Raw genomic sequence first — 14584 nt, 5'->3', positions numbered from 1 at the left:
GACGTGGTGAAACAATGAGCACAGATTACTCCTGTTGTGTTCTGTGTCTGTGACGAATGTTTCCATCCACTTTCCTATAAATTCTGTAATAAAACACCGACCAATTTACTAATTTTTGGATATTTATTAAAATGTCGATGTAAGTTGACGGTCTAAATTTAATGTCGGCATATGTCATCGGTATTGTCAAAACAACAAGTTTGTTACGCTAAGTCAATTATTAAAATAAATGGTTATTGGTTGAATTTCAGAATCTCTGTGTCACTATTGGTTACTTTCTATCTAAAATTGTCGATGAAAACAGTTTTTGTCGTTGTACGCTAGGGGGCAGCATGCAAATGTCGGTGACGCTGTTTTTTTTGTCATTGAAATCCCATTCTTGAAGAGATACGTCTCGTTTTGAGTTGCGTTCGGAAGAAGTTTCATCAATTTTAGAAAACATATTGTTTTGTAAGTGTCACCATCATACTTATTTTATCCTAAATCTATCAATTCCAAATGTGCCACCAAATATAATGAAATGGTGAAGTGTATATCAATAAATGGTTATCTAAAATTAACATGCACAGTGTACGGTATTCGTTGCTTTATGTAGGTTGAAACTGGATGGGCTGAAATTAAAATTGTGACAGACCAGACCGTAAATGTTTAGTGCGAACAATAGGTATTTCGATATAGTCATGTTATATGCGTTTTATAATTAATCTTTTCTGTTATAAAGTGAATTATGTTATATATGAATAAATGATTTGTTATGTTATGTATTATAGTTCTTTTTAAGGAAAAGAGTATGAGTTGGCGGGAAGATGCCGGCCACTATAGGTTATATTTTACCCAGCGACCCGCTCGGGCTTCGCACTATATATATATTTTTATGTATCCGTTGATATATATTTTAAGATTTTTTTCCTCAGATATACCTCTTTCTAACTTTTCAAATTGATTCACAATTTTCTGATTTTATAGTATACAATTGGTGGTTAGTATTTTATTTATGTTTGCCAGATGACGATGACTTCTTTGGAGGAAGATGGAACGTCAACGACGGAAGAGGTACCAATAGGTAATCCCGATGAACTTACCAAAAATCCAGTCGCATTGAAAGGTGAGCATACAAATTATCAATATGTATAGTTGTTTACCTGGTTTTCCATTTATACCTTTCAACCTTTTTGGTCAGTCATTAACACATTTCTGTGTTGTATTATTATTCCATACAGAATTTTTGGATACACATGTACATGTACTGGATAAATCTACCTTAATTCTTTATTTGTGTGTGTTGGTGAAAATTCTTTCAATAGTTTTTGAGTTGGTTGCTTTCAGACTTAACTAATTACAAAAGATATCATTGGAAAATATGATGTGCATAATCAACAGGAACTTTATGCATGTTTGTATTGAATAGGTGAAACTGTGAATTCAATTTTGATTTGAGATGAATTTCATTGGTATATTTTATTTTAATTTTCAGAGGCCCATGAGCAAATGGCAACACTAGATGTCCTAGTCTGTGGACAGTGCCATTCAGCATTTCACTTAATTGAGGAATTTAAAGAACACAAGAGTGGTGAAAACTGTACTGGAAAATCTCCTGTGAGAGACAGTGTAAGTAGACAATTTAATATTTTTCTATGGGGGTCTACTTTAGTAAAACTAGAATTTCCATTAGTTTGAAATTCAGGATAGATAGATATAAATCTGAAGCCTGTTGGAGACTTTATTAATTTAATTTGATATTTTCAGAATGAGAGCAAAGCTCAAGTATGGGCTTTTCTTTTGTGGAAATGTTCTTCATCTCGAGATGGTTCGGTGGGGAATACGGACAACAGTTGGAAGCTATACCAACAATGGTGTCGTATGCCTGAGGCCCAGCGCACTGCCTGGATTACTGCAGGAGCAGATGTTCAAGCATTGTCCAAGTTTGCTCATGCTAAAGTTGTAAGTATAACAATTATTTTATAATCATCTTCCATAGCTTTAAACAGTTTTCATTATGAATTTAGAAATTTAAGGGTCGACAGATAATTATCGGGTAATGATGTCTCAAGTGACTTGAGTTTCCCTTTTTGCTCATACTGCATAAATTTCATGTTAATTTTGCAATCATTGAAATCATATTTCATGCTTTTTAACCAGATGGAAGTTAAGACTGATGATCAACTTGTACCAGTGCAAACTCCAAGTCATGAAACTAAGAAACGTGGACGACCCAAGAAAACAGTAAAAATGGTATGCCTGATTCATATTGCTTGAATTTACTAGCTTCCTATTTATTTCAAAGATAATTGTGAGTATGATAAATGGATGTAGAAATAGTACAAAATGAAAATAGTTGAATGGCTTTTACAGCATAGCATAATGATTGTAAATGCATGATTTGTAAAATATTTTAGCAAGGAACATTCATATCTTCTGCTATAAAAATTGGAATTTTCATGTAATAACCAAGGGTGTGTGTATTCATTTTGTTAACTTCCTATTTATGGGTTGAAATTTTCATCTAAACAATAAAACCAAATTTGGTTATAATTTAAGCAAAATTCCTGGCCCAGATGTTGATGCATTGGAATATCAAAATGTCACTATTTAATTTATCAATACCATGATTAAAGTACGGTATATGTCCCATTTGTCCCCTAGGAAGATTCAGAGACTCAGCCCTCAGGTGAAGAGAGTGATGGCATTGTTGCTAATAGGAAGAAGGTGTTTACTAACAAGACGTCCATTTCACATAATGTCTCTAAGAATAAGGTTGGTTTTTTTTGACATTCTAATGTTTCTCGCTTGTTTAAACTCAACTATTTTACCTTTGCATGCAAATCATATTCTACTAAAACTTTTCTTAAAATATTTTATTTATCACACATGGGACATTATATTTAGTACAGTGAATTAAATGCATGCATGAACGATGAATATGCACAACTTTTGTGCGGTAGACAGAGCAACTGTCTCAGTAAGACTAAACGGCAATGTTCAGCTGTATGGCTTAATGATGGAATTGAGATTCTAATAGTGACAGGGTGCCAGCAATATACATACTTACATAAAAGCACGCCTTTTTCCCCGGAGGGGTAGGCAGAGACTACATCTTTCCACTTGCCACAATCTCTGCATACTTCCTTCGCTTTATCCACATTTATTACTCTCTTCATACAAGCTCGGCGGTTTTGGGTACTCTTGACCTGACCCTTTGCCAGGACGTCCTTAATTTGATCAAGATACGTTCGTCTTGAGTCTAGGCCTTCTTAACATAAAAAATAATATTGATTTAAATGTGAATGTTTAGCAGCACGAGTACAAAGACGACAGAGAGTCGGTCCGCAGCGCGCAGGAGCGCGTTCCGCCCGAGAACCGCATCGCGCGGCGCACGGAGCGCGAGGGCGCCGACCCCGCGGAGGCGGGCGAGTTCGTGGTGGACCGCATCCTCGCCAAGAGGTTCAACCCGCGCCGCAAGCAGTACGAGTACCTGCTCAAGTGGGAGGGGTATCCGCAGTAAGTTTAAACAATACAGGTATTACACGCGCACGTAACGTAGGTACCTTTATTTCATCTCGGATGTTAGGTGACAACCGATTGTAACATTATTCAAAAAGTCCTATAAATAGGTAATAGGTATAATGCAAAACGAAAGTTTAAAATCAGTTATTGCCCATCATCATTCTCGTGACTAGGGTTGCCAGACGTGTCCCCTAAGTTATTCCATCGAGCAAGTCAAGCATCAACAATTCGGTCTTTTTACCCAAATGTAAGGCTAAACTAGCAGGTCTAATGAAGGTCTGTGTACTTGAATTTATTTATTACAAATAAAAATACAAATATTTTCTCTTTATAATTCTAGTACGGATAACAACTATTTTATTTATAATACAGTGACCAAAACACATGGGAGCCGGTAGAGTACTTGGAGACATGCAAGGATTTGTTGGAGGCGTTTGAGAAGCAGCTCGCAAGGCAGAAAGAGATCAAGGCTCAGCGGCAACAACAGCAGCAACAGAAACAACATCCTGTACAGGTAAGTCACATCACCTATATGCTACTAAACTGTTAGAGAGAGTTTATTGTATGAACAATCGCACATTTAAACATTCATGTAGGTCAGGCAAATACCGACTCAGCGTGTACGTTACACGCGCAACCAATCAATTAGTCTAGAATAAGTTGGGTTAACGCTTCTTAGGATGAGGGATATTATCAGAAAACTTGTTTTGTTTGATGTTTAATGACGCATTCGGGTAAAAAAACAGTTCCAAATCTGAGATTTGAAAGGTTCTTTACTTTAAAAATCCCTGATGGGTCCGTATTTATAGAAATATCTATCTACTAGAATCTGTCAGCAAGAATTGAAATCTGATAATCTATGTGCAAAGTAGTGTAATCTTTTTATATAATTTTATTAAACATATGGTGACTAGAGATGTTGTACAACAGGTGAAACAAATCAACGTACCTTTGCCCCAGGTTGTCAAATCGGTGATGAAGAAACCCGAGAGCCCGGCGCTCACGCCTTCAGGGTAAGTAAATATCATCTTGTCAATAAACAAACATTTTCTTACGTACAGTACGTAGTACGTAGTCTGGGAGTAGCATCTGGGACTACTCCCATGCACCACCCAATGCGAGGTGGCCGAAGTATCTCACTGCACCATGAGTTATTCAATACAATCACATCTACAACCCTTGTGGCGTTTCCCCTGTCATGTCTTTTCTGCAGTCCCCTGGGCTTATCTGGTTTGAGCAATAAGCATATTGACATACATACATATAAATCTTTGTTATTTGTTTTAATGTCTATGTACCAAGAAAATATTTATTATATACACTGCACTGTTTTATTATAAAATATATTTTTTAACAATGCTCTAAAAAGACATAGAGTCTTGGTTAGGTCACATCTAGTGGATGCAAGACTGAAATTATCCAGCAAATTGTAGTAGACACTGTCTACCACAATAGCCAGTAGTCTTCAGTAATTCGTGTCAAAGAGTAGTGACCTGCAGTTCAATATATGAAAATCTTTGACAGGCGTCTGCAAAGAACTAGCAAAGTGCGAGCACTGGATCAAGTGAAGGCGTGGTGCGGCGCCGAGGACGAGCCGGCCGCCAAGAAGATCAAGAAGGAGGCTTCCAGCGAAGACGAGGACTACTCAGACGGCGATACCATCAAAAGTATGCTTTAATTTACAAGCTTTTGGAAGTAGTATTCAGAGGAAAAAGGAATAATTCTCCTGTCGTTAATCCCGGTTACATCCTCGCCACTGGAGAGGAACCCAAGCTTCGCGCCCTTGACCACGGGTCCTGGATAGGGGCGTTCTTTGCAGGGCAATCTAACAATTTTTTATTTGTTTCATGGTTACACATTTAGTTGCCTGAATGGCAGGTTTCCTTAAGATTTTTTCCCTCCCCGCAAAAGCATCGGTTAGCACTCAAACTAATGTACATAACTCGGAAAAGAACTACAACCAATACAATTATTTAACGGGGAAACTATATTATTTGCTATCTTGTGATTGCCCATGTAAGATGCAACATTTACCTTTCACTACACTTAGTTATTAATATTTGTTGCAGCAATAGAGAAGAAGGTTCTAAACGGGCAATCTTCACCAAAGGCCAACATCGATCCCGAGCTAGTGAAATCACTAGGTTTGGGCGGTAAAGGCATGCCTAACATCAAGGGAGTCATCAAGGTGGACCCCAAACATATGCCCAACCTCTCAACTGGTAATGATCGTTAAATGTTTATAGTTAAGCATTTTTTTATGGTTGCTTCATAGTAAATATTAGCACCATAATTCATATTTTTGTCTTGGATAACAGCATTCCTTCTACCGTTCTTCGTAGATCGTGTAAATGTATACAAACATTGCTTTGGGGAGTTGGGTATATATTTGTTAGTTGTGTATATGGTAGAAGGCAAATTAATGCCAGCCCATAGATTGTTATGGCGCATCCAAACATGCCCGACGGGCAGGCCGCTGGCACGTGCATCTATTCCCTGACATCTTTTTAAGGCAGTCTTACCGGCAGCATACCCGGCGGCATGTGTAGATAAGCCATAAATGTCAGTAGTTTTGATTTAAAAAAAAATATTTCCCTGCATCTTATTCTGCACAATTTTTCTTTAAATGTTTTTATTATTTGTGTTTATTTATTGAAATGGTTTTTCAGTGTGCATTTTTTTCACTGTATATGAGAGTGATTCTTGTTTGTTACAGGTGTGTACATAATGTCTAAAAGCTCTGGTATCATGAAGATCGACTCTCCCGGTAAACTAGGTCCAGGGCTAAACATAGACCAAGACGTCATCCGGAAACAGATATTGGCTGCAAAACAGGTAAGTGACTTATCTAGACTAATAAGTAACTTATTAAGTTTCTAAGTTTTATTGTGATTCTTTGTATTCATACACTTATATCATCTCCTTTTACAGAAAAAGACAGTTGAAGAACAGAAAAAGTCATCGCCTTTACGCACTCCGGTCACACAGGCAAGTATGAATGAATATATGAGGTAGTTGAATTTATGCATTTATTTATTTTTAATTAGTTTAAATAAAGAAAAACAAAATTATATAGTAATTAACCAAAGAGCATTATGTTGTGCCATAATTTTTTTTTACAACTATGACAATAGTTTGTGAACTATTTGGAGTTGCTATATAAATCGTAGAACTAGCGCTCTAGCCTGCTATATTTCTGCTTTATAACATAAAGCAGATTAATATAAACTTCTCGATAATTTTCAGGTGAAGAAGACGTTCGGTTCCGGCGGTCAACAAGTGACTGAGCGGACAATAACCACGCCCAGCGGACAGAAGATCATCCAGCGGACCATACAGCGGCCTAGCGGAGTGTCCGCCGACCGCTCGCCCGTCACCATACTCAACAAGAAGCTAGCACAGGTATTGATTTATAATAAAAGTATCAAAACATATAATCACCTCTTTATCCCTTATGAGATAGAGAGAGCGAGTAGTCTTGAAAAGATTGAAAGGGCATGCAGCTGTATGGGTTAATGATGGAATTGAGATTCCAATAGCGACAGGTTGTTACCTTATCCACTAAAAGAAGAATACCAAGTTTATTGAACTTTCTCTTGGTTGACTTTTACAATGTGTTTGGCCAATGCTAAACCATATTTAATAATTTTATTAATAACCGTATTAAAAAATAATAGGTATAATATATTGAATGGAACCCACACCACTATAGACAAAGTATTTGTTTTGTTAAGAGATTATTATTAAAAAGCTAATTATTTCTTAACAGCTGTCACGACCTGGAATGCAACAGGTAATTTCAGAGGGAATTAAATTCTGTTAAATATAGCTTGATCTCTGTGATTAGGGCTTGCAAATATTAAAATTTTTTTGGTATTTGAATATTCAACTGTTTTTAAATTAATATTCATATAAAATTCAAAATACGTTATAATAATCATTTTTTAATAGCCGTTTTCTTATATAGAGTTTAATTTAAAGAGAAACACTGAAGTAAAAACCAAAATATTCTATTAAAATTAAAAAATAACTTTGAATTTGACAACAGGCTTACAAATAACACTAGAATAGTTAAAGGTTAATAACATTATCAGTAATCACATATTAATTGAGATCTGAGTATCTTAATAATATTTATTATAACATGAACTGTGTTACTAACTAATTAATAACAAACTTTAAAACGAAATAAAAGTACTAGTCAACAAAAATAAAATAATACCATCCTGTCATCGTAGAAATTAATCTATATATTATGGAGTGTAGTTTAAGATTATAAGAACATATTCCTTCACAACAACCGCAACTTTTTTGCACTTTCTTGTAGCGCAAACATACTAAACATGATTCAAACGTCATCAAAATGGAACCAAACATTATAAAGTAAACCTCTCCTCGTTCGAAAGCAGGGTGACAGCCTGCTGCGGCGCGGCGGCGCGGGCGGGCGCGGGCGCGGGCGCGGCTTCACGTCCGTGTCCACGGCGGCCGGCAACATCGTGCGCATCCGCGAGAAGCCCGCCCTGCCTGTCCCCTTCGACTTCGATCAGGTATGAAGTCTCGCATGTTTTCGTTTTATGGTCTTCTTTTTCTAAATCTATTCAAAACTTGTACATTAGAATTTGTGTCTTGACCGGCAGAAATCACTATTGATTCTCAGAAAATTACATTCTCTTGAAGTTAGAATGCAATAATTTATTTATCAGAACCACTTGTTACTAGAAATATGATGTGCTGTGGCACTTTATCACACTCCATATTATTGTCTCTACAGACTGTAAAATGACGATAACTTCATAGTTATCGTCATTTTACAGTCATTAAAATAATGAAGAATATAAACCATAAAATTTGCAGTGCATTTCAACATCACCCAAAGAGATAAAGTCATATTTTTCATATTGTCGTGTACTCTATAAAGCTAAGTAGCAAGTTTTATATGTCCCGAGCGCAGTCGGACGCGTCGTCGGACACGTCGGACGGCATCGAGGACCCGTTCCCGACGGAGCTGGGCCCGCTGCCGCCGCCGAGCCCCGAGCGGCCGCTGTCGCTGTGCCCGCTCACGGGCCGGCGGCTGGCGCGCGCCGAGGGCGAGCCCACGCCGCCGCCCACGCCGTCGCCGCCGCCCACGCCGCCGCCGCCCGCCACGCCGCCCTCCACGGCAGCCGGGACTATGCTCATGAAGGTATGATTTGTGTACACATATTGTATAAAATTATACAATTCATGTTTCACGCAAGCAAGCCTAGTGAGAGGGCCAACCCGAATGCTGGCTTGACGTGGCAAAAGGTCATGTGTGCCAATTGTCGTAGAAATGAAACAAGCGGAACCCAGGCCCTGAAACAAAGTAGTGGATGATATAACTAAGCACATGCAAAAATTGGGATAGAAAAAGACAGCGGGCCATATAAAAAGTATATTATATACCACGGTAACAAAAGTCGGTTTCGGGCACTTTTGACCTGACCCTTCACCAGGACGTCCTTAATTTGATCAAGATATGTTCGTCTAGGTCTTGCATGAAGAGAGTTATGAATGTGGATGAAGCAAAGGAAGTATGCAGGGATCGTGGCAAGTGGAAAGAGGTAGTCTCTGCCTACCCCTCCGGGAAAGAGGCGTGAGTTTATGTATGTATGTATGTATGTAACAAAAGTCATATTATTATTCTTTAATAATGTCTTTACAAAATTGGAAAATCAGAAATAAGACTGTTTTTTTTTCTCTCGATCTATAGAGAAATTAAGAATCGAGTATTAAGTTTGACGCAATTTAAATATTTTCTTGTATATTGTCACTCAGGTGGAGATGTCACCTGGCGGCACCACAGGAATGTTGGTGCAAGGTGATGTAGCTCAACCCTCTCTGCCTGTCCTGACTGACGAAGATGGTGTAAGTATATACAAACATAATTCTTTAATGGTAGTAAATAGAGCCGGTAGTAATAAGCCTGGGCCAAGTTTACCTAGGCTAGGTGGTTTATTGATAGACTCACCCACGCCACCGCCCGTGGACGCTATAACAGCGTGCACACGCCCCGACCCTTTTAACACACATTCTTTTAAAAATTATAAAACTAGGGTAGGTAATAATTCTTTTGTCAAAGTTGTGGCGTATAACGATGAAAGCATAATTGAAAATCCATAAAAAACAAACTTTAATAGTGAACTAGTTTAACAATAAGACACGAGATCCAGCAAATAGCTGCCGGAGCGAGAATGATAATTAATGTGCTTTTATATTTCTTGTTTATCAGTCTGAAGTGAAAGTGGAAGGAGCGACGGTGAAACAGTTATTGGAAGGCGATGATGGCGAGGAAGTCAGTTTATTGCACACCGGTCACCCACCCATCATGATCCGGGGCGAGGACGGCGTCCTTTACCAGGTACGGTATATTCTTTGATAATATTGTGTCTTATTGTAATATGTTATGATCCATTTCGAACAGATGGACTGTTTGATTGGTTTAATTCTGATACTTACAAAATTTACTGCCTTCATAGTATTCGCGCATAAGGTCTTGTAACTTGTGTACTAAGTCTTCGCATTCGACTGCACACATTGTTATTTATAAAACCTACCATTTTTGTATCAGGTGGCCGGAGAGAACGAAGCCGGCCAAACGTTATTGGTGGCGGCGGAAGGCGTGGAGGGAGCGGTGGAAGGGGAAGCTGGCGTGGAGGCGGACGGGGACGGCGTCATGTACGTCACGAGAGACGACGGACAGGTCAGTCAGATCAAATTTACATAAATACAAAATCGCGCCTCTTTCCCGGAGGCATTGTCCACATGTTTGTTTCCCTGCTTACTTCTTTCGCTTCAGCCACATTCATAACAGTCTTTATGTTAAAGCTCGGTGGATTAAAGACCAGATTTAAAATTTTAATACATTTTGACTACGCTGAAGTTCTTTTTTATTTTTTTACTATTTGATCGAGTAAAACTCGCACTTGTCTTTCGGTTCTATATTCGTGTCATAATACTCATTCGTAGAAGCAAAAAGACTTCTATGTTCGTATTTTGATTTCCAGGACGTGCTAGCAATCGACCCTTCACAGTTGGCCCACCTGATGCCCGGCGGCGGCGCGCCGCTGCAACAAGTTGCGGTGCAAGTGGAGGGAGAGCCCGGCGAGGACGCCACGCAGGTGATCGCGCAACTGCTGCAGGCCGAGCTGCCGTCTCCCGGTACGTACAAAGAGTACAAACCTTTAAATTATACCTAAAGTTTGACCTTGAGAAATATAGACCTCGCTCGATTAATAGAATAGATTTATTTTCAAAATTGGATACAAGTTATAACTTATTGACGTAACATCACTTAAATATAATTCGATATAAACTAAAGTGCAGCATTTTCACCAGACATCAATTTACAAATATAGATCTCTTAAATCTAAATCGTGGGCGAATGCACATATCCTACATAATTTTTTTAAAAATTAATTAAAACTGATGATGACAATACGAATATTATGTTCTTGGAATAATAAGAGAATATAATGATCAAATCAGGGATACACTCTTAATTTCAAGGTTAATAATTTATTGATTTCATTTTAATAAAATTCATTTTTCTAGGTGGTACAAGGCGGGTAGTACTCATGTTACCAGACGGCACATTAACGATGACGGAACTAGACAAAGAACAGTATGAGTCCATCACAGAGGCGGGGAGAGCGCAGGAATGAACGTTAGAGCCGGAATTGAGGAGGATCATATGACTGACTACAGTGTAGTCTGACCCCTTAGTCGATGCACAGCATAGAAATCGGAATAATATTAAACAATACAAATAACATAAATTTCCTTGAAACTATATGAAGGATGCGTCGATGTCATTTAAATCTTATAATTGAGTCCATAATCTTATTTTATTCCGAATTTTACGGCGCCCAGGCACTACAAAAAGTTAAGTTTGTAAAGAATGATTTTTGGCAGATATATTATAATGAACATTCCTTTTATGAACCGTATTTACAATCATTCATGAATACTGCACGACAAATCTTCGAAATAAACTGAATAGTAAGAATGTTCGTACACATTAAATTTGTTATTAATGTTAGATATATAAAAAAATATATTAAAGCTTAGATAAGGATCAATTGAGTAAATACACAGTGAAACCGTGTTGAGTTAACTCACAGGAGTCTTCAATAGAATAAAAATTGTATGAGCAAGTGGCAACAAAACAGTAGAATATAGTCATAAAAATGAGAGTCTTAGATTAGTGTGAGTGTGTCTAAAGCAATGTTTTGTAAATATAATGTTTTAAGGTCTCTAAGTACTGTATAGTAAATTCGATATTCGAATTATCTTTATAAGATCGTCATCTTAATTATATTAGGTCTGGTAATGCTATTTTAGGGTTTTGATGTCCGTGTCATTTCATAACAAGATTTACAATAAAACATTAGTAAATTCTTAAATAAAAAAATTTCAATAGATTTTTTTACATTGATATGTAACATCATAATATAGAATGGTTTATATTTTATTAAATTATTTTGGATATTATAACATGCATTTCCAGTAACACATAAAATATTTATACATTATTTTGCTACATATAAGTAAGATACGAAATGACACCACCAACGAATGCTGCATGCCTTTGTCTTTATTTGTTTTATATTGATAAAGGAACGATCAATCATTTTTTACTAACAATGTCAATATTAATTTAATGCGCATTTATTATTTTATATGTCTGGAAATATTGCGTAGACAATTTTTTCCCACTTGTCACAATCCCTGCATACCACTTTCCATTCCTCATTCTCTTCATGCAAGCTGGTCGGTTTAGTGTACTCGTAACAATTTATTGTTTGGATTATTTATGTTAATTCTTTAAAATCGATGATGAAAATTCACTACTTGTTATTATGAAGTTACATTTTAGCTTTTTTTTTAATTTGGGAACTAGTCGCTAGCGACTACATAGTGCACCAATTTGATGGGAATCCTGTAAGAAAAGACTGCAAGTATGTTAGTTAGTATTATGGTGGTGCAACTTAATTAGTGCTTACTTTAAATTTGAAAATCAATTTATGTAAATAAATGGATGATAAAAAGAGATCTAGACTTCTGTGTTTACCGTCGTGCACAATGACTTCTTAAACAAAACCCCCGACACTATTTCTTCGTAGTGTATAATATAATTTAATACCTATCATATATACCTATCAAATGTAAACTGACATTTTGAACCGATTTCCATCAAACTTAGCTAATTAGAATCCCCAAGCACATTTCAATTATAAAAAAGATTAAAAATATTGGTTCATCCATTCGGAGCTAAGTTTTATCGTCAGGGGTCGGGCGGGCGGTAATAATAATGGAAGGTACTAAGATTCTAGCAATCCAATAGAAATGCCAATTTTCAATTCAAATGTAATTTTTGTGTAATAAATTAAATCTAAGGTACATACATAACATCGACTTTTTATTTTTCATCGAATGCCTACAATTGACAATTATTCGTAATGTATGTTTTTACTACATATGTATTTTTTTATGGACAATAAAGATAATTTGTGTTGTAATTGTATATATGTATGCCAGACAAATTCAATTTTATTTTAAACACACGAAAACGTGTTCCACAGACTCACAGGAACTGTAAAGGATTTAGAGTAGGCTGCAGACATATACATACAGCAGTATTGAGGCAAAGAGTAATTAGACAGCGGGTAGGTAGTGTGACTGTTATTTTAATTGGAAAATGTAAAGTGTTCTCTTAAAGATTTTGAGGAGTAGAAGGAATGAAAAGTACAGAAAAAAGCAGTAGGAGAATGTGATAGTTGCGACGAAGCCTGATTGGAAGCCACGGCCCAGTTGGGCACGGAAAGATATGTGGTCATATTTGCGATTCGGTCATATATAGTGATGTATACTTAAATAAATATTTGGGTTAATTTATATTTTTCACTAGTTTGTCGACTTTAGCTTAGCTTGCACATCACTAGTGACAGATACGACGGATAATGGACAAACAAAGCGTAGGTAGACCATCTACGATACAAAGACGGGTTAGGTACGTGGGTAAAAAAACATTGACAACCCTTGTCAATCAGTCAGTTAGATCAAAATAACTGTCAATTCAAATGCAAAGCTACTTTGCGCTTTCGGCACTAAATAAATGCTTATTAGCCAACGTTAGCTTAGCGTTACTTAGCTTCAAACTTCGGAGTTCAAAGTTTAGAGCTAATTTATTAAGCGTCTAAATATTTACACTAAACTGTGCACTTTAAAAAAAATTGATATCAAAGATTTCAGCGAATTAGAGCTTTTTCGTCAGAGAATGTTGGCTATGCCAAGCGAAGGAAAGGAAGGAGCAGGCAGAGTGAGAAAACTTGACTTGGAGAAAAGGTAGTAGGTACCTAGTTATATTCTCTTTGGAGAAAAGTTTATGCAAGGAAAAGGAACATAGCTTGAACAAAGTATTTACACATGTTCTATTAATATTTATGCTGTGGTATTTGCTTACGTATCAAGTCAGTGAAGCAAAACAAGTTATTTTTTTAGTTTTGAGAAATTTTAGACAAGACAATAATAAAAGATCTCAGAAAGATTTTGTTAATTCGTTCGTAAATACCATAAATACAGATAACTATATAAGTCTCTAAAAATGTGGTCTGGGTCTGGTTAGTATCTCTTATTTATTGACTTAATATTCATTCTCTTGGCGTGCACAGCAGATAAGAATACTTCAATTTCTATTATGTATGCTTAGAATAAAATCTGTCTATAAACGAAAGATGGCGACCAGAAGATGGCAGAATAATTTAATATTTTATTATGATGCAGAATCAACAAATCGCAAGAAATTGTTTGAGAAAGCAATAGAATTTGCAAAACAGGGAAAAGTGCTGTATATAATGCATGATGAGTTAAATGAGCTACCAGACTTATCCCAGGACTTAACACTTATTAACAGACATTACATGAAAATGATCAGCTTTCTGTATGCAAAATCTTTGGAAACATTGATGGAAAGTATTTCAACACTACCTGAATGGCAGAGTGTTCCGTCATTAATAATTCTTGATGACCTGTGCAGTTATAACAGTAAAAACTTCCAAAT

The 14584-nt window shown here is 36.7% G+C and overlaps 1 protein-coding gene across 7 annotated transcripts; it reads left to right on the top strand.

The window, feature by feature from the left end:
- Positions 1 to 326: 326 nt before the first annotated feature.
- On the top strand, positions 327 to 12933 carry LOC106132127 (uncharacterized). Of its 7 annotated transcripts, none has more exons than XM_060947150.1 (21): positions 327 to 450; positions 1006 to 1105; positions 1475 to 1608; positions 1747 to 1941; positions 2140 to 2232; positions 2644 to 2754; positions 3296 to 3498; positions 3877 to 4018; positions 4435 to 4517; positions 5029 to 5171; positions 5574 to 5726; positions 6221 to 6339; positions 6436 to 6492; positions 6751 to 6906; positions 7911 to 8051; positions 8456 to 8686; positions 9301 to 9390; positions 9755 to 9883; positions 10094 to 10225; positions 10530 to 10683; positions 11077 to 12933. In XM_060947150.1, exons 2-21 carry the CDS (start codon positions 1006 to 1008, stop codon positions 11184 to 11186), a joined length of 2676 nt encoding a protein of 891 aa, XP_060803133.1. In that variant the 5' UTR covers positions 327 to 450; the 3' UTR covers positions 11187 to 12933. The 7 variants fall into 7 exon arrangements, with proteins under 7 accessions (XP_060803133.1, XP_060803134.1, XP_060803132.1 ...); XM_060947151.1 differs by having other exon boundaries at positions 3293 to 3498; positions 4465 to 4517; XM_060947149.1 differs by having other exon boundaries at positions 3293 to 3498; positions 7914 to 8051.
- The last annotated feature ends 1651 nt before the right edge of the window (positions 12934 to 14584 follow it).

This window comes from Amyelois transitella, chromosome 13 (genome assembly GCF_032362555.1).
Source record: "Amyelois transitella isolate CPQ chromosome 13, ilAmyTran1.1, whole genome shotgun sequence".
Classification (NCBI taxonomy): Eukaryota; Metazoa; Arthropoda; class Insecta; order Lepidoptera; family Pyralidae; genus Amyelois; species Amyelois transitella.
The sequence above is the reverse complement of the archived record's forward strand: the minus strand, read 5'-3'. Positions and strand labels throughout refer to the sequence as shown.

What these genes read in the sequence shown, in the direction of transcription:
- LOC106132127 (XM_060947148.1), top strand. Translation starts at nt 1,006, where the DNA reads ATGACGATGACTTCTTTGGAGGAAGATGGAACGTCAACGACGGAAGAG. An exon ending in ATAATGTCTCTAAGAATAAG is followed by an intron (nt 2,755 to 3,292) that starts GTTGGTTTTTTT and finishes GTGAATGTTTAG; the next exon opens with CAGCACGAGTACAAAGACGA. An exon ending in AGACGGCGATACCATCAAAA is followed by an intron (nt 5,172 to 5,573) that starts GTATGCTTTAAT and finishes TATTTGTTGCAG; the next exon opens with CAATAGAGAAGAAGGTTCTA.